Below are 17,951 nucleotides of genomic sequence, written 5' to 3' on the forward strand. Positions count from 1 at the left end.
GGCTGCAGGGAGGAAAGGAAACTTTGCTTAGTAAACTGAGAAGAAAACCAAGTAGGCTCTGTTATGCCATATCACATCATGATCAAAGTTCTAAAACAAGTCCCATTGTGCCTTACATCTAGGCACAATGGCAGTCCCTGTGCTCTCCTGAATTCAAGGACTACACAGCTTAACTAAAGGGGCAGGGAAGAATAGGGTCGAAGTGAGGCCATGGTTCTGCATCATCCACCAAAGCAATTAGCAGAGCTGTTCGTCAGATGAGAGTTCATGCTACACCTCCTTTAAGGGTGGCATGCTGGCTGCACTCCCCAGGAGATCTTGGAGGCAGTGTGCAGGCTGGTGCATTAACCTTGTAGCAGGTTGGCAGACTCTAGGACTCGACATATAAATGAACCCTTTATGAAGGTGCATTGGAATTATAGCAGAGAAGAACCAGCAAGTCGATTCAGCCAGGTCCATCCAGAATATATAAAAGTGTTTAGAGCCTTTCAAAAAGCAGAGGAAACTAGGGAATGGGGGAGAGGCGTTGGATGGAAAACCCTAAAAACAGCCAGCTGGCAGAGATGGTTTAGATTGAGGTTTATGTATGTTTGGTTGCTTGACTTAACAATAAAGCCAAACCCCAGGAAGCTGCTCAGTTTGGACAACATGCAGAGTGTGTAAACCTCATTAGAAGCGGGAACAAACGCCCACTAATATACATTTCTATGTACTTAGAGGATTACAGTTACTGGCCTAAAATATGAACATAACTCGCCATAGCTGCTGATTTGGAGGAGAGCTGAGTCTCTTGTAGCACCAGGAAAGGAGTCTGCAGAAAACAAATGAATAGTATGAAGAACCTGAAAATATCACCAACCTCCTGGAGAGTGATCCAGATCACCCAAGTGGAGACAATTTTAAGGATGTGCAGCTCTAGGACTTTCCAGGCTAACACCTGAGTTTTATGAAACTTTTCCAAAAGCTGCAGGAGAAGAGAAGCCAACTTGTCGATCACCAGGTTCCATTTATTAGGCTCTCCCCCTAAGAAAAGAAAAGTGCTGGGTTAGCGCTTTAAAATAACTTTTAAAGATGATTTTTGGAGACAGAGAAATAGAAATCCTTTACTATTTTTACTGCTTTGTCAGATGACTTGTCAGCTATGTCTTCATCTTCCACAAGAGGAAGGAAGGAAGAGTTCAGGGGTGGCAGTATTGTGGTGGAGAAATATGGGATTAAAGAGGTCAACAATAGCTCATACATGGAGTGCTAGTCCTTCCTCTGGCTTTGGTGACTATTTTGTATTGGCAGAAATAAGCTGTGAATTTCACTGTCTCTCAGTTCCTGCTCGAGCAAAGTCAGGTTAGGAATAAAGAACAAAGCAAAATTGTATTTGGGGCCGAAAAAACTATATATCCATCATGCTTTATATCTCCATACTCACTAATCATTATTGCTTCCTACTGCCATTGTGTTTAGGGAGGCCAAGGACTGCAAGTATGATTAGCCCTTGGGCAGGATTCCCACTACTATACACCTACAACGCCTGAAGTCAACCCCTAGAATAAGAATACTCAAGCACTTGCCTATACAGACGCTCCCTGGGTTACGCAAACCTGACTTACAGAAATCGGACTTATGGAAAAAGTTGTGGGGGGGTTGGCGTAATTGTCAGAGATACTTTCCTGACTTACACAAAATTCGACTTACGCAAGGCGTTCCGGAACATAACACTCGCGTAAGTCAAGGAGCTTCTGTAAACTATATAGTATTGGCTTTGCTCCATGTAAAAAAAAATAATAATAATAATAATCATTCAACCAATGCTGCAAGGAGTTACATATCATCACCTGATTTCTCCTGCTGAGCCTCTCCCATGGTTTCATACACTGTTGTATTCTCTATCTTGTCCGAGGTGGTTTGATTTTCACCATGCAGTTCATTGGCTTCCAGCCTGTCGGGAACACAAGAAAGTTGCTAATGCCAGACAACTTAGATATTGATCCCTTTACCTTGTAGCGTTAAAGAGAGTTAGACATATTCTGATATTACACAGTTTGTGATCCATTTTTAATTGCCTGCAACTAAACTGAAAGGGAACAGAATACAAAGTGGAGGTGTACACCTGTGATATATGTATAATTTATGGGTGGGATTTTCAAATGAGCTCATGGTTTGCCTAGCTCTGCCCTGATTAAAATCAGTGGTAGATCTCCCACTGAATTTAACAGGAGCAGAATTGGACCAAAGCTGAGCAAGTTTGAAAATCCAACCCTATTAGGTTTGTAAATAATACTACTGTGTTGTGAGCCTGGGGTCTAAACTAAAGCAAACAAATTTCATGTAAACCTCCTTTTTGGGTTTTTTTTAAATCTGTCTCCAATATTTTCTTAGACATGCTATAACAGTGCTGCATATCTGGAACAAGTGTTCCCAATGTCAGATTTCTAAGTACAAAATATACTCGTTGGTTCTACTATAAATTCATGGAGAAGTAACATGAGTAAATCCATTTACTCCTAATCAGAGCTACGCCTATGTGTCATCCAGGCATCAAGAGCAGAGTAGACTCCAATGCAGAGAAATGCATTCCTCAATGTCATTTCATTCTCACCTGTTTTGCAGTTTCCAAATATTTTCTTTAAGCCTGAAAATTAAAAACAGGAAAAATATAACATCAAATATTGGATTTTATCTGTCTAGTTTTCTACAACTACTACTATGAATCCCTTACAGATTTATGGAGCCTTTCATCCCAACAGGCCCAAAGCAATTCACAAATTTATATATGGCCATGTTCATACAGTAGCCCTGGTTATTAATAGGAATCAAACTCAACACCTTCAGCACCTACCACTCAAGCTATCACTAAGCAGCTAACAGAGAGCAGCAAGAGATTATCCTTGCTGGGGAGAACCATTAGAGAGAGAGAATTCGACACACTAAACAAGTGTTTTGCACCTATACTGCACTAACTACAATGCATCCACCTTGAGTGAGGAAAGCAGCTAACTTGCACACAGAATACTGCCCTACAATACAGGAAAGAAAATGTTGTCCAGGAAATGTATGGGAAGGTTATTGGTGGCCTACTCCCTATTTCTCCTTCTCCTCTCCATCAGTGACATATTTTACTATCCTTGCTGAGCTCCATTGTGTGTTGTCCTACAGCAAAATGAAGTACAATCAAAATAACGGTGTTGGATATAGTTAAAAAGAAAATGTTTGGAAAAGAGTGAAGAAATTAAATGAACTCACATGTCGGCCAGGAGATACACCTGAGTTTCAGTTTTCTTTTTACTAGGGAGAAAATATAGCATAAAGTCAACATATGTTCTCTTTAGCACATGGCTGACAGGATGTGCCTCATCCTCCCACATTATCTTCTGCATCACAATGAGGTTCAGTGCTAGTACCTTCCTTTCCAAAAATAAGAGGAGACCAATATTTCTGGCATAATACAGAGCCCAATTTTCAAAGCTGGGTTACTAAATCAGGGAATGCATTTGTGCTTCTAGGTGCTCAAACTAACATGTAGGCACCTAACACATGTGTTTCAAGGATCTTTTTTGCATTTATGGGAATCCTCCATGGGCCTGGGGCTCCATGCTGCCATGGCCTAATGCAGGATTAGGGTTTTAGGCACCCAAGTTTGAAAATTGGGCCCTTTCTCTATTAGGAACATTTACTGTGTTGCATGCTACGTGGTAATGGTTCAGTGTGTACTCTACTGAAGATGAGTTTATGTGATCAGTGTTACTCCCATTGAAATCAATAACAAAACTAACAGCAATTCCAGTGGGAGTGGGAGCAGAAGCAGGCTCTTTATATATTTATCATATATATTGGCATATTTCTATTATCCCCATCCCCTCCGTTCAGGGAAAAAAACAAATACAATATATATTATCCAAATAAAATCTGCAAAGTCAAAATGGAATGTTTTAGGTATAATAGGAGTCATTACAATTCATTAAGGGAAAGTGACATATTCATGGATTTCCACAAGTAATAAGATTTCCATGAAAATGCCTTGTAAATATTAAGCAATTAAAATCCTTTCCTGCTAATATTTTGGAAATTAAGGAAAAGTTACATTGTTCTATTCTTGTCTGACTCTTATTTTGAGGCAAATTTTCAAACCAAGACACAAGGTTTTCATACCAACGCACCCAGAAAGCCCCATAATTTTGCATGGAAAGAGGAATTTTTGAATGCAAAAGTGGGATTACTGGTGCACTATGTGCACACCTCTTTATGAACACAAAATTTGGCCTATTATGTTTTAAAGACCAGATTTCAAATAAGCAAGGCATCGTAATTGCACATGCATATATGTGACTAGTTTGTATGTGAAATTCCCCTAGCTGAGTAAGTGCAGGACAAATTATCACAATTAAGTATTTGTTTCTGGAGGTACCATTTTGTATGTGCAGCCATAATAAATTTATGCACCGATTAGACATGCTGTAATTGCAGGCCTAGCTTATCAATAAAAGTGTCTTTGTTCCTCCATGTGCATCAGAAAACCAATACAAATTCTTGTAAATATATAAAATGTAAAGCACTTTCAAGTCTCGTTTTCCAGCTGATAACACTGCGGTAGGGACATGCTCACATGCTTTGCAGTTTACCAATGTGCAGGTCTGTTCACATACCTGCCAGAAGTACATTCATGCTTGATGGGAATATTACTCAGGTCAGTGATCTTCAGAAAATCTTCACTAAAGTAACGAAGCTGAAGGATGCAGGCCAGGAGAAAAGTGGAAGGAAGCAGAATCTTAGCAAACAGTTCTACCGTGTCATACTGTTCAAGACCCAGGTCTTTTAACCTGTCAGGTAAAAAGGAAAAAGCCTTTCATGGGTCCACCTTAAAAGCTAAATTTCTAGTAAAGATACTGAAAAAGGTTACTCTAGGATACAGTGAGGTAGCTAGTTATATGGAGCTACTGTAGTGTCCCTCACTGTAGAGAATAGACTCATCTCAGTTTTAATGAGCATCAAGGGGATTCTTCATTGAGGCTTTTTGGATGCAGAGAGACCATATCGTTCTCTCTAGATCTCAAGATTCCAGATGACTGATGGAGCCTTGTGCTACCAGTCATGGTCTCCCTAAATCCTGTCCTGGACTCTGAAGTCATGGCAGGGGCTACCAACTACACTTCATTTACAGAGATACACCCCTTTATTTTCAATGTTATCTTGAGATCACATAAAGAACCCTGTTGTCTTTTTCAAGCACAGAATGTTATTCACAAATTTCCTTCCTGCTGTCTCTCTTTCTCTAACCTCAGGAAAAGACCAAAGCCCATTTTGTGGGGGGGAATAAACTCCATTGATCTTAGAAAATCTACCACTATGTGGCTACAATTACTGCGAAAACCCTCAAACTATTTAACTAAACAAAGTACGGAGTCTTTCCAGAAAAGCTGGCTACAGTATTTTCAATCTAGCATCAGCGATAATTCCCAAGAGAAAAAAAGCCGATGAGTCCCTCAAGCAAGCCTTGAGTTTGTATTTCAGCAAGTCACCCGTTGTGGTTTGTTTGGGTTATACCCTACATCCTGCTGCCTTAGCCACATCACTGAAAATACAGAAACCACTGGGAGCGCTTGGACAGCCCCACAAGGGGAATAGGGTAATGCACCCTCACTGCGCTATTCATTTCAAAATAATGCTGTGGATTTATTGGGCTTTATGAGGGGAAGTGCTGAGGTTCCCCAGCTCACACTGAAATCAGAGGAGGCACTCAGCAGCTTGTCGGACTGGATCCTTTCATCCATGCACCTCAGAGTGACTACAGTCATTAACTAATACAACATAGCCCAAACTTACTGACATTCCAGGCCCACACTCACTAACCTTCACAGGCATTTAGGCCCTGATCCAAAGCTTGCTGAAGTCAAAGGGAGCCTTTCCATAGGCTTTGGAATCAAGCCGATGGGGATGGGATGGGCTCACAGGATGTGAGGGGGGAGGCTGTAATTTAATTGCGCTATAAAGGAGTGATGGGGGTGGGAATTATGATTGAATGAGTGATCAGTGCAACAGTGTGTATGAGCCCTTTAAGAACAGGCAAGGCATGCTGGGAAAGAGGACCTGGTTTATAAACCCTTTTGTCCCTCATCCCAGAGAGGTTTTGAGAAGAGTGGTAGCTGCTGGTGGATTTCTCCAGGACAGACCTAGGAAGTGAGCAAAGGTATCCGAGAAAGAGGTCTTGGAGCTGGGTAAAGATGAAAACCTTGGACAAAGGAGTTTATTTAGGGTTTTGTCTAGAGTTTTCTTCTCCTGGGTGAAATGACCAGAGTTGTATCTTCCTGCTGAGGGGGGCGGGGAAGGAAGGAAGCCCCACATTCCCCATTTCAGCTGAGGGAGCCTGTGATCAAGTAGCCAGGGATTCATCCAGGGACTGTGTATTTTGGGCCTTCTTTTCTTTGTTTATGGCTCTGTACATCAGCCTCTAGGGTGGAAATGCCTGGGTGAAGAAACCTGATGAGGAGGCAGTGCGTATAGTGAACTCTTGTGGCCAGGCTGCCCAGTTGTTTACTTGGGACTTTGGTGGCCTTGTAAAAGCTTGACCAAATGGCTAAAATGTCCACACCCATCACGTACTGATCCTAAGGCAGCAGCTACACCTGATGATGGAGAGTTAAGAACCAACGACTGTTAGCAATGGATTTTAGTGGCTTCATGTAAATGCTGTGGTGGGGGACACACAGTGTGTCTGCGGTGATCCAAGAGCCAGATACTGATATCTTTATTCATGCTGTGTGACTCACACTTACTTTGAGTTCCATTGAAATCAGTAGCTATCCTTATGGAGTAAGGTGTCATTTGGAGTAAGGGTACCTGAATAACCAGTCTACACTGTGACAATGATTCCTTCAGCCTTGAAAAATTCCTCCTCTCATCTTACCTGGGGTGGATAATTTTTGGATGGGCCAATAAATTATAATTTTTTCCCCCATCATGGTCAACCGTCATGCTTAATGCAGGTGAGCAGATTCTGAGTCAGATCCTCATCAGCAAAATTCCATTAATGTCAGTAGCACTACTTGTGGTATAGGGCACTACTCAGGGTGAGTGAGCATATCACAGTCTGGTCTATAATCTCTGTCTTGTCTATTGGACTGTAAGGTCTTTGGGGCAGGGACTGTTGCTTGGTATGTTTGTATACTACCTAGTACAGTGGGCCCTAATCTAGGGTTCGTGCCTCAAAGTGCTGCCATGATACATATAAATAATAACATAGGTTCCTAGATAAAACAAGTGAAATAGGATTTCCAGAAGGATAATTTTGTTTTCCTTACCCCTCCTCTGACAGTCCCAAAGTCAGTAGCAAGAACCCAGAAATGGTTTTAAACTGGTAGGCATACACAGCAATGAGGACCACCATTGAATAAGAGACAACAGTGAGCCAAAAATACTTCAGAATTCGTCTCCACCACTCATAGTGAACCTGAAACCAAATGCATCTCAGGTTAGATGAACCTCAGTTTATTAAGTAAACTGAAGACAGCCCACTGACAGCATCTAGGTCAAATCCCCTCTCCTATCCAAAATGCCAAACTGAGAACTCCTATTGATGAATCTGAAACATTTGAGAGAGAGAGAGAGAGAGTGTGTGTGTGTGTGAGAGAGAGAGAGAGAGAGGTTTCCCAACAAAATGAGCAGCTTGGCTATCTTATTCTATCTGAGACCGTCACTTCAATTCAAATTGAATGGTAGCCATAGAAAATGAGAAGCTTCATGGACTAAGGATAAAATATAGGCCAGCAGCTGTATCAAGATAACCATACTGTAGGCAAAGCAGGATACAAAAGGGCAAATCCATAGCTGGTGCAAATTGTCATAGCTGCATTGAAGTCAATCGGTCTATGACAATTTGCACCAGCTGTGCATCTGCCCTGAAGGAAACAAAGTGGAGCATGTGAGCACTTTAAATTCCAGTTTGCTTACCTGATATAAAGCTACACAGAACAGAAAGAGCATAATGTACAGAATTTTGTAGACCACTACTTTGCCATTGAAACTGACAACGAAAAACATGGCAGCGCAGAAATAGATCCAATATTTAACCAGCATTCCTTTAATCAGAGAGCCTGAGATTTCCAGCAGAGGATTGTGTGGGATTTCCCTTTCTGTAATAAGAGCAATGCAAATCTGTCAGGTCAGGTGTGACGCTAGAATGTGCTTGGTTATTGTAACATTCTAATACCTTTATTATCATTCCACATTTCTAGGCTAGCAAATATCGATCCTAATGTGTTTAATGTTCCATGTTAAACTATGTCACAGACTTAGATTGTAACTATGTCATATACTTAGATTTTTGGGGCAGGGACCGTCTTTTTGTTCTGTGTTTGTACAGCACCTAGCACAGTGGGGTCTTGGCCCAGGACTTGGGCTAAAGTAAGCAAAGATGCTAAGGTAGGACAAATAAATAATATAGCAATATCATATATTGCTAATATAGTAATAATATTGCAATGGCTTCCTGGCCTTAAGCGTTCTTGCTAAATGACCTAATACTTCGAGAGATTTGGTATCCCCTATAATGGTGACTGATAGGAACAATGGTGATAGGGAGCAAGAACCACAACAGGCAGATGGAGTATCAGGGTGGTCTGATGATATAGTGTTAAGTTTTCTTACCATTCGCATCCACTGTCACTTCTGTGAGAGTTTCTTGCTTCTCCTCCATATGTCTTTTAATCATATGCTGCCTTAGCAATAGCCAGAACGTGAATGCATAAAAGATCTGCAATTAAACCACATTTGTGCCTTACTTTTTCATGGAAAGAACCCACATAGAAATGCAAATAACTGGTCTCCCTAGGAATATAGATTCCTAATTCTCTGTCCAAATGAGGTGGAAAAATAGTAGCACAATGGAAAAAAAAAAGGCTGGCTCGGTGCTTAGATTTTCCATATGTTTAAATTATAACTAAGGAGCAGAGTCTAGGTTGCAAGGTCTTAGGGGTCACACCTATCTTTTACTATGTGTTTGTTCAGTGACTCGCACAGTGGGGATGATCCCAGGCACTACTGCAGTACAAACTGAGAATAATCCTTTGCAAACCAACTTTTGTAGTGAAAACGTTGGGTTATTTGTTGCCAACTTAATGAGTTTGGCTTAACCAGAAGGCAAAATGTGGCTTGTGTGATGCTATTCCAAATGTTCTTCCTCTCCAGCTCTGGTATAAAAACTACACAAGTCCTGAGGTGAAGTATATAAATCCCTGCGAGGATTTATTAATTCATAGGGATTCTGATTCACCTCTGTTTTCTTTTACACGTACTTGATCTTAACTATTTGCCACCACTTCTTGGCCTCTCTAACAAAGTCCATTTTTAACCAACTGAATATTAACCCATCTCCACAGGCTAGAGACGAGCCTGGTTCAAACCCCTAAACTCTGGGGGAGTTTGGACCCAGATCTGAATTTTGCAGCTGGCCTCAATCTGTATAATGCACTGAACCCAAACACCAAATCTGAACACCCTGAACCTTTCAGCAACTTCAGATATATATCTGGTTCCAAATTGTGTGGCTCCAACCCATCTCTTGGTAACCAGGCACACTGTGCTGAATCAAAGCCTCATAAAAGTCCAAGCAAATTAAGCCAACTTCATCAGGTCTCTGCTTTCATTGCCATTCTTTCAAAGAGATGAATTGGGTTTGATAAGTACATGATGACCACACTGGGTAAATCTCTTGTGACTATCTCGGCCCAAGCTGTGAGTCTTTCTCATTTGGTCCCTGATCATGATCTCTAATTTTTTTCCTAAAATGGAGGTGCAACTTATAAATATGTATTTTCTTGATTCTTTCCTGTGTCCTCTGCGTTACTAGCCTCACAATTAAATGAGAAAACGCTAAGTTCATACCTTAACACCAAGGTGCACACATGGCAAAGAGTATGGTTTTAAATCAAAGTCAGTGAGCACGGAGGTTGGAATTTCAGGAAACAGTTCTTCATGTGAAATATTGAACCCTACAAAGAAATTGAGGATCACCAGGATATTCCCATAGATGGCAAGGAATGGAGAGCTACGCATGGCATAACGACGCCGGTCACGAACCATCCAAATGATACAAGACCAAATCAGCAGAACAAAAGTCAGCCAGCTGTTGTGGGTGATGCTCCAAACCTGCAAACAGATACATCTAAGTGAAAGAATGCTGCTGTTTAAATCTTAATGAAGCCAAAATCGGGGATAGCTGAAAAGCAAGAGACATATTACCAGCTTCAGTCTTTAATTTTGCACTCCACTTTGGCACATGCACCTATGGCCACAACAGTGAACATATTTCTATTTCACGTCCTTCTATCAAGCAGCTGGGAAACCAAAGCCTGATTTACACCGAGGTGCAGGTTCTCTGTGCATAACAGAGGTACAATGCTCCCATCTGTGCAAAAGTAGACACAAAACTGTAGGCCAGTTTGGAAGCGACACGGGCCGAGGGATGTACTGGCCGCGGCTTCCAGCAGCTCCTGTTGGCCTGGAGCAGCGAACTGCGGCCAGTGGGAGCCATGATCAGCCAAACCTGCGGATGCAGCAGGTAAACAAACCGGCCCGGCCTGGCCCACCAGGGGCTTTCCCTGCACAAGCGGCAGAACAAGTTTGGGAACCACTGCCCTAGAAGAAAGCAGTGAATCCGTTTCTTACAAGGTTTTGAGGCACTATACAATGTTTTCCTCCCCACACCAATGAATGTATTCCACGCTATAACAAACTCTTTAGGAAGGCTAATGGAAACCAGAAAATGACACGAATGTACAAAAGATTCTCATCAATTCCATATCTTACCATCATGGCAATCAGTGCACTGACATAACTTTGATTCATAATGAACTGCCCCAGTACTGCCATAGCGCTAGTCCCATCCCCATCAGCATCCGGGTTTTCAGGGCAGGTGCTATCCTCTGTAAGAAATGTAAAGCGTATAGATACAGGTGAAGGTGACTGAAGGGTCTCTAGTACACAAGTGAGCCCTTACATTGAGAATTGATGGTATTCTGTATCCGCTAAAAATTTTGTCTTAGGCGTGTGTGTTTTGTGACTGCACTTAAGGGGGTATCTGCACGACTCCCCTGAACTTTGGAAGGAATTGACCATACCTCCATAGATACTGTGTAGAAAATATACCTCTGAAATAATCAATGTTAAATGGATGGAGATAATTTCTGGCTTTACATATGCAAATATAACTCCCCGTAACTCACTCATTTACCTGCAGCTTTTGCCTTGCTGCAGGTATCATATAATGCACAAGACTCCTTGGCCTCACCCACCGAGAATGCTGCATTCCACACCTCATTCAAAAATTAGCTAGTTTTCCAAGATGGCAGTGACAGAGCCAGCAGTAGAAGGAGGAGCCTGGTCTACCTATATAACCTCGATCAGAAAAATGTACTGGGAGATGCTGTGCACATGACAAATGCAAAATGACATCAAATTCTTTCTTTCCTATTCTTCTTGGTGCTGCCTGCTTTCCAAGATGCTAGATGCCTACTACACTTGGTGGTTTGTGCGTCATGCTTTTTCATGCAATCATGCAAACATCACTCTCAGATGGTCAGTACCTGATACAGGAGCGCTGTGTCCTTCACTGGGGTCAGCACTGGCTGTGAGGCTCCTGCCATGTTCACACTGTAAAAGGGGCATGTCCTGCCAGCTTCCATTTGAAAAATAAGCCACCTAGAAAAGGAAATAGAATAGTGTCTCTCCTGCCTCGCTTTTCTACAAACACTGTGCCACACCTTAGTCTAGGATGCTGGTGAGACCGCTTTTGAGCTGCTCTGTAATTGATGAATACTGTATGTTGACCTGGCTATTGGGATGTTTATTGTATGACTATATTGGGGACTAGTAGGAGACTGGCAGGGGGTAAACAAGCAAGAAGGGAAAGAATGGCGCAAGATAAGCCACTTCGCAGCAACAGCTCAGAGTTTTTAAGAGAAAAAGCCAGGACAGGAAAAGTCCTGCAAACATAGGAAGTCAAAAGTGGGCGGCTAATTGGGAGAACCAGACTAAGATGGAGGCACAGTGAGGTATCTGAAGAAGTTACACCTGCATAAATTACCATTGGGGGATGATCCGTTTTTAAGTAAGAGATGAATGTGGACTGTTTGTTTGGTTAATCCTTTGTTCCTACTGTTAGAATAAACAATACTTGGTTTTCAGAAGGCTGTCTGAGCAGTGTTCACCACTAGTCAGACTCCAAAAGGGAAGAACCAGAGGGGCCCAAATTCAGTCAGAATTCACGTAGCCATGTACGCACAGTTGATCCATGGGGTACTGTATCCCAGGGCCCAGTCTCAGAGTGGAAGAATTGCAATATTCCATGCTGGGGTAGGAAAGGGCACAAGGCCTGACACCTGAGGGAGTGTGCTCAGAGACCAGAAAGGGGACAGAGATAAATGTCACAGCTAGTTTCCAGAGTGCACCAAGAAAACAGTGTAGTGGAGTGACTGCACTGAATGTGGTGTCTATGGGACCTCTTAGGTCTCGGAAATCCAGCCACTTATTTAGGCGCCTAATTACGGAATTAAGGGCCTACCTTTAGGCATTCACTCATGAAAATGTTGGCCCTTCCTACAAAACCCAAAGGATGGGCCTATTCTGAACTGTTAATATCCCCTGTAACCGTTGCAGGAACCTTCTTAAGATAGCCATTACCTTTTTCTTCTCATTCTTTGCCATCCAGAGCATGGTGTCCAGCTCCAACTTACTCTGCTCTTCCAGTGGCGACTGGATGCCCTCTTCACATTCCTGTATTAAAGGAAATATAACACACAGCTGTCGCCCACCTCCGGACACAGCTATATACCATCCAATGCAATTGTTACTGCACTGTTACAGGCCATCACCCTTATAATATTCCAGGACACGAGCCAGGTGGGAACTGGAACAGAAGACATGGCCTGTTTTCACATTTGTGCAATGCACCGGACAAGAGCGATGAATATTTAAAGAACTTCCTGCCAGGCCTCCCTCATAAATTCCAGGGGGGAAATGGACAAATCATGTGGAAAGACACAGATTTTTTTCTTGATTTCTCTCCTGAATGTGGCTGTATTTAATTATGGTGCCATTTGTGATCTGTCTTGTCCATTCTGCACTTTGACCCATGCATTACCTTAGGACTCAGAGCCCACTGCTGTAGCAACATGACCAGTGAATAATATAATACAAGCAGCAAAAGAGGATTTAAAAACACAGGCCAGCTTAATCCAGAATGAATCTGCAGCTTCCAGGTTTCTGTGCTGTTTGTCTTGATGAGCGCCACCATCCCCAGGAGCCTGGAGAAACAAAAGTTGCAGACAGTGCTAGCACTGGTTGTCATCTATAATTTTTACTATTGCTGTTTTTATATTAAGAATTGTTCAGAATACTGTCAAATAATACTAAATACTTTACTACTAAAAATAAGATCTCACGGATCATCCTCATTTTTATTATTCTGTCAGACTGCCTTTATTTGCAAGTCAGAGTAATTATTAAGGAGACAATGACAAATTCCTGATGCACCCTAGGGGTTAAAGAAGGCGACTGAGCGTGAGTCCTCGAGTGACCTCATGGCCCATTGAGGTCAGTAGCAAAACTCCCATTGACTTCAGCTGGGCCAGGATTTTTCTGGATTCTATTCTATTCTCCTGCCACAGTTTTCCTGTGTGACTTTGAGAAAGTTATTTAGCCTCAACTCCTCCATTATAAAATGGAGATGATGATAAAGCACAGAAGACTTGTGGCTTAGTTAATGTTTATAAATTGCCACAAACTCCTCCGATAAAAGATACTAGGCAACAGCAAAGTAACCGAAGTCCTAAAAGCTTAAAAGCAAAAATGTTCCCTACAAATCTCTCTTATTGGGAAATGTCGATATGTTACTTGTTTTTATACTGTCTCAATGGGTCAACTTAGGATCATTTGTATATATTTCAATTCTGCCTTTAAAATAAACTGATTTAAAGTATTAACCCTATCCTTTGCTGTATGGAAGTTGACGTCTTTACCTGGCATAAATGTCATCAGGAGGAACCAGGTCCTGAAAGTATGGCAACTGGTACAGGTAAAGGGCAGCAAGGTGACCTGCACTGAAGATAGCCATCATCACACACAAACTGCTGAAGGTGACCATGGTAATGGGACGATGACAAGCCCACCAGGAGCACAGGCCCAGGAACGTGAAAAAGTAGATTGCAGAAGTCACAGAAGGCAAAATTATACCTGGGGAGGAAATAGGCCATGAAAGGGCTTCTGTTCCACAGCAAACAGGATACACAGATCAGGCCAAAGTGGCTCCTCAATTGATGGACAGTGACCCCAACTAGTAAGAGAAGCCACTGTGAAAGTGCCATTGATTAATTTCCATATGAATAAAAATTAAGCAAGCAGAACACAGTCCTAGGTGATGCCTTCAACCATCTTAGCTAACTAGAAAAGAAAGTGAGACCCTCACAGTTTTCAGTGGGCCAAGGGACAGACAAATTCCCCTCTCCAACCTCCAATGAACAACTGTGTAAAGGCCTCTCTGCAGCTCTGAAAAGGAAATTCTGCCCCATAAGTGATTGCAACTTTGCAACAATAACCTATGACAATAAAGGCCGACAACAACACAACAAGGCATAGATCAAACAACAAATAATCGGGCAACAGCAAATAACCAGCAAGAAGAGTTGGGCAATGAAGAGGATTGCTTCTAGTTGCTTGTCTTGTTTTTCATGCTTTGTTTATGGGACGAAGACTCTTACCTCCTTTTAACCTCCTGCTTTAACAGTCTTACCTGCTAAGCCTAATAGAAGAGTTGCTACCACCTTTCCAGCACTTGTCAGGATGGCTTCAAATATGATTTTCATGCCTGCTAGGAACGCAGTGACTTTCTGAATGAAACCTGGTTTTCGGTCACCTTCCTCTTTTCCCAAATCTTCTTCAGATAAACAGTTGGTCTCTTCCACGTCACTGTCTCCTGCTTCTGTTTCATAGAGCTGTGGAAACAAGGATGGCCAAGCAAGATCTGAGCATGAAAACCAAGCTGTTGCTAGACGGATCCGAAACTCCTTGACTGCGCCATCTCAGTCATTAAGAGAACTATGTTTTACAGTATGGATATGCTGCAGTGCAGAATTAGGCACAAAATCCTATTGAAAAAATAATGGTCATGGCACTTTTAAGTCCCTAAATACTTCACTGAAACCATACAGTCTGAGGTGTGAACACTTGTTCCTGTGATCTCATCAGGCTAGAGACAGACAGTCATGAATAGGGAGAAAGCAAAGCTCAGGTCTGTTTACATAAGGCAGGACTCACTCCACTGGCTTAGGGAGTGGAATTGTTTCTTTAGTTTCCTGCATAGCAGTCTCACTATGGAGCACTCCTTGGGTTTTGTTTCTGTAAGTGAATGTAATCCAGTGCCCATGTGGCTCCCACGCACACAGCCAAATTCATTTTGCCCCATCTGAAAATGTCCAATGGTTTAGCCTGCTGAAGTCTTAATTAATGTAAGAGGATCCTGAACATACCATCTCCTCCTCCTCATCATCATCCTCGTCCTCATCCTGCTCCCGGTCTTCAGAATGAAGCCGCATTTTGGGAATATGAGGTTTCACCTGTTTTTTACAAAGCCTTATAACCATGAAGCCAGTGAAAAACATTCCAACGTCAGGAACCAGCAAGCGGATGATATTTCTAGCATCAACTTTGCTGAGCCTGCAGAGTGGAAAGCACATGAGTGAAACATAAGGCTGGTGCTCAGAAATGACAGTCTAATTTTTCCTGTAATAATTAACCTGAAAACTAATCCCAGAAATATATATCCGTGCATTTAAAAAATGACCTAAGAACGAAGTGCACTTGGTTATCCTATTGCAATTTGCTTTATTGTAGTTTCTGTATTCCACAGCAGAGAACAATACCACATTATTAGATAGCAGGTAATATTACACTCAGATACTGAGCAGAATTTTTTAAGATGTCTTTTTTTCCACGATTGGCATTGAAAATCTGCTGAAATGAAGAAATATCCTCTTCAAATCTCTTAATCATTAATAGAATATGAGCAAACTAAGGGTTTTATTATAAACACAGCTTATAACGTTTGCAACATTAAGAAAAGAATTGTTGATACTCTTATAACAAAAATCAATTAAAAAAATGTTAAACACAAAATCAACAGGTCACTGAACAAACAGCTTTAGAACACTTTGTCAAAATTACCAGCTCCAGTGATGTGTTTCAAGTTCATGTAGTCTGCATCTCTGGTTCAAATGGCTTTAGACTTTGTAGTGTATTTTTTTCAGAGCAAACCGTAAATCCTGGAAAAGTGGAGAGCTCTAAAAAAAATTTTATGGATTTTTTTTCCACACCGATAGGATAGAAAGGTTTTTACAGCTCTTTCAGATCAGCAAAAAAAGAGAGATCTCCCATATTAACAGAGAATCACATCTGCAACATCTAAGTGTATATTCAATTGACCATACACCTCTACCCCGATATAACGTGACCCGATATAACACAAAGTTGAATATAACACGGCAAAGCAGCACTCCGGGGGTTGCGGGGGGCCTTGCGTGCTCTGGCGGATCAAAGCAAGTTCAATATAATGCGGTTTCACCTATAATGCGGTAAGATTTTTTTTGGCTCCCAAGGAGAGCGTTATATCGCCGTAGAGGTGTACTTGCTAAATCAACCACTAAAATAGATATTGCTCTTATTTTTAATTATAATACAATAGGACCTAAAGGCCTCAGTCAGAGTCAGGTCCTCTGTGTGCTAGGTACTGTACAAACATGTGATAAAGACACGGTCCCTACCCTAAAGAATTAATTCTCCACTTCAAGATGTGCTCACATAGCTTGCAGAAGGATTGTAATTCCCTGCAATACCAGGCGTCCTCATGTATAATTTGGTGCTTTCTTACAGACCTAAACAAATCTGTGATATTATTATTATTAAGCATTCAATTTTCAGTGTCTACATCTTAAAAGAAGAGACATGCAACTGATATCCTACCTTAGAATTCCAAAATGACCAAGCACTTCCTCCCATCCATAGCCTACTAGAAAAGAACAAAGAGGCCTGTTTATAAATTGATTCCCTAATGTTTTCAAACCCAAACATTCACTCTCATCAATAGGCTTGTGTCTCACTTTCCTGCCCGCATCCTTCTGGAAAGTATTTCCGCCGTCTATAGGGAGGGCTTTTGCTATTGTCTTCAGTGAGTGCAGTATAACACCCCAAACCAAGACTCATTGATATGGATCACTTTGTATGGCAACAAAACTGAGGTGACAGGAATATAATCTATTTTACGTTTAAAGAGTTTCAAAAGACTTCCAAAGAACACGCCTGCGAAATGCTTCATCTGCACATGTAAAGCATATGGGTCAAGATTTCCAAAGGGGACTAGCAATTGTGGGATTGAAGCACATGTTTAAAAGCATTAGGGGCAGCTTTTGGAGCAATGCGAGCTGTATCTGAACTGCAACCTTTGAACCCAGGGTTTGTTTCAGCCCGGAGTAGAAATGCAATCAGAGGAGAAGCTGAGATCAATCAAAATCCTTTATAGCTCACGGGTAATTGTATCCAGGCCCATCTCTACTGATGGCATTCTGCTCCCAGAGATGAATTCCTTGGGCTCTTTTCCATAGGGTAAATTATTGCAGTGGAAATCAAATTTACCATTAGGTGGCAGGTAGTAGAATGCAATCTGAAATGCCACTTGGATCACAAGGAAAGTGAAGCTGGTGTAATTTATCGCTCTAAGCAGCTGCCGTGTGCCTCCTGAAAAATAAAATGCTGGCTTTGTTACAATAGCGCACCAAGTATCCTACAAACCATGAGACAAGCCAAGGTCCCTGCCGTAAGAGCTAACAGACTAAATCAGATGGATACAATGCATGGGGCAACAGCTCCCTGCCCTTCCCAACTGCACTGTGGACAAAAACAATTCCACCCACAGAAAG

General features: G+C 41.8%; 1 protein-coding gene across 1 annotated transcript in view; it reads right to left on the bottom strand.

Annotated features, from left to right (window-relative positions):
* Positions 1-17,951, bottom strand: part of LOC120380173 (piezo-type mechanosensitive ion channel component 2-like) — a 62,229-nt gene that overhangs the window by 41,329 nt on the left and 2,949 nt on the right. Inside the window, exons 3-18 of the mRNA XM_039497658.1 lie at positions 17,229-17,391; positions 15,510-15,696; positions 14,774-14,975; positions 14,004-14,217; positions 13,127-13,289; positions 12,667-12,759; positions 11,571-11,685; positions 10,795-10,910; positions 9,871-10,134; positions 8,635-8,740; positions 7,939-8,120; positions 7,290-7,438; positions 4,638-4,811; positions 2,594-2,626; positions 1,830-1,933; positions 860-1,023 (exon numbers count right to left, since the gene is read on the bottom strand). Of these exons, the coding sequence (XP_039353592.1) occupies positions 860-1,023; positions 1,830-1,933; positions 2,594-2,626; positions 4,638-4,811; positions 7,290-7,438; positions 7,939-8,120; positions 8,635-8,740; positions 9,871-10,134; positions 10,795-10,910; positions 11,571-11,685; positions 12,667-12,759; positions 13,127-13,289; positions 14,004-14,217; positions 14,774-14,975; positions 15,510-15,696; positions 17,229-17,391 (2,429 nt within the window). The remainder of the gene's footprint in view (positions 1-859; positions 1,024-1,829; positions 1,934-2,593; positions 2,627-4,637; positions 4,812-7,289; positions 7,439-7,938; positions 8,121-8,634; positions 8,741-9,870; positions 10,135-10,794; positions 10,911-11,570; positions 11,686-12,666; positions 12,760-13,126; positions 13,290-14,003; positions 14,218-14,773; positions 14,976-15,509; positions 15,697-17,228; positions 17,392-17,951) is intronic.

This window comes from Mauremys reevesii, linkage group 13, assembly GCF_016161935.1.
Source record: "Mauremys reevesii isolate NIE-2019 linkage group 13, ASM1616193v1, whole genome shotgun sequence".
In the NCBI taxonomy this organism is placed as follows: Eukaryota; Metazoa; Chordata; order Testudines; family Geoemydidae; genus Mauremys; species Mauremys reevesii.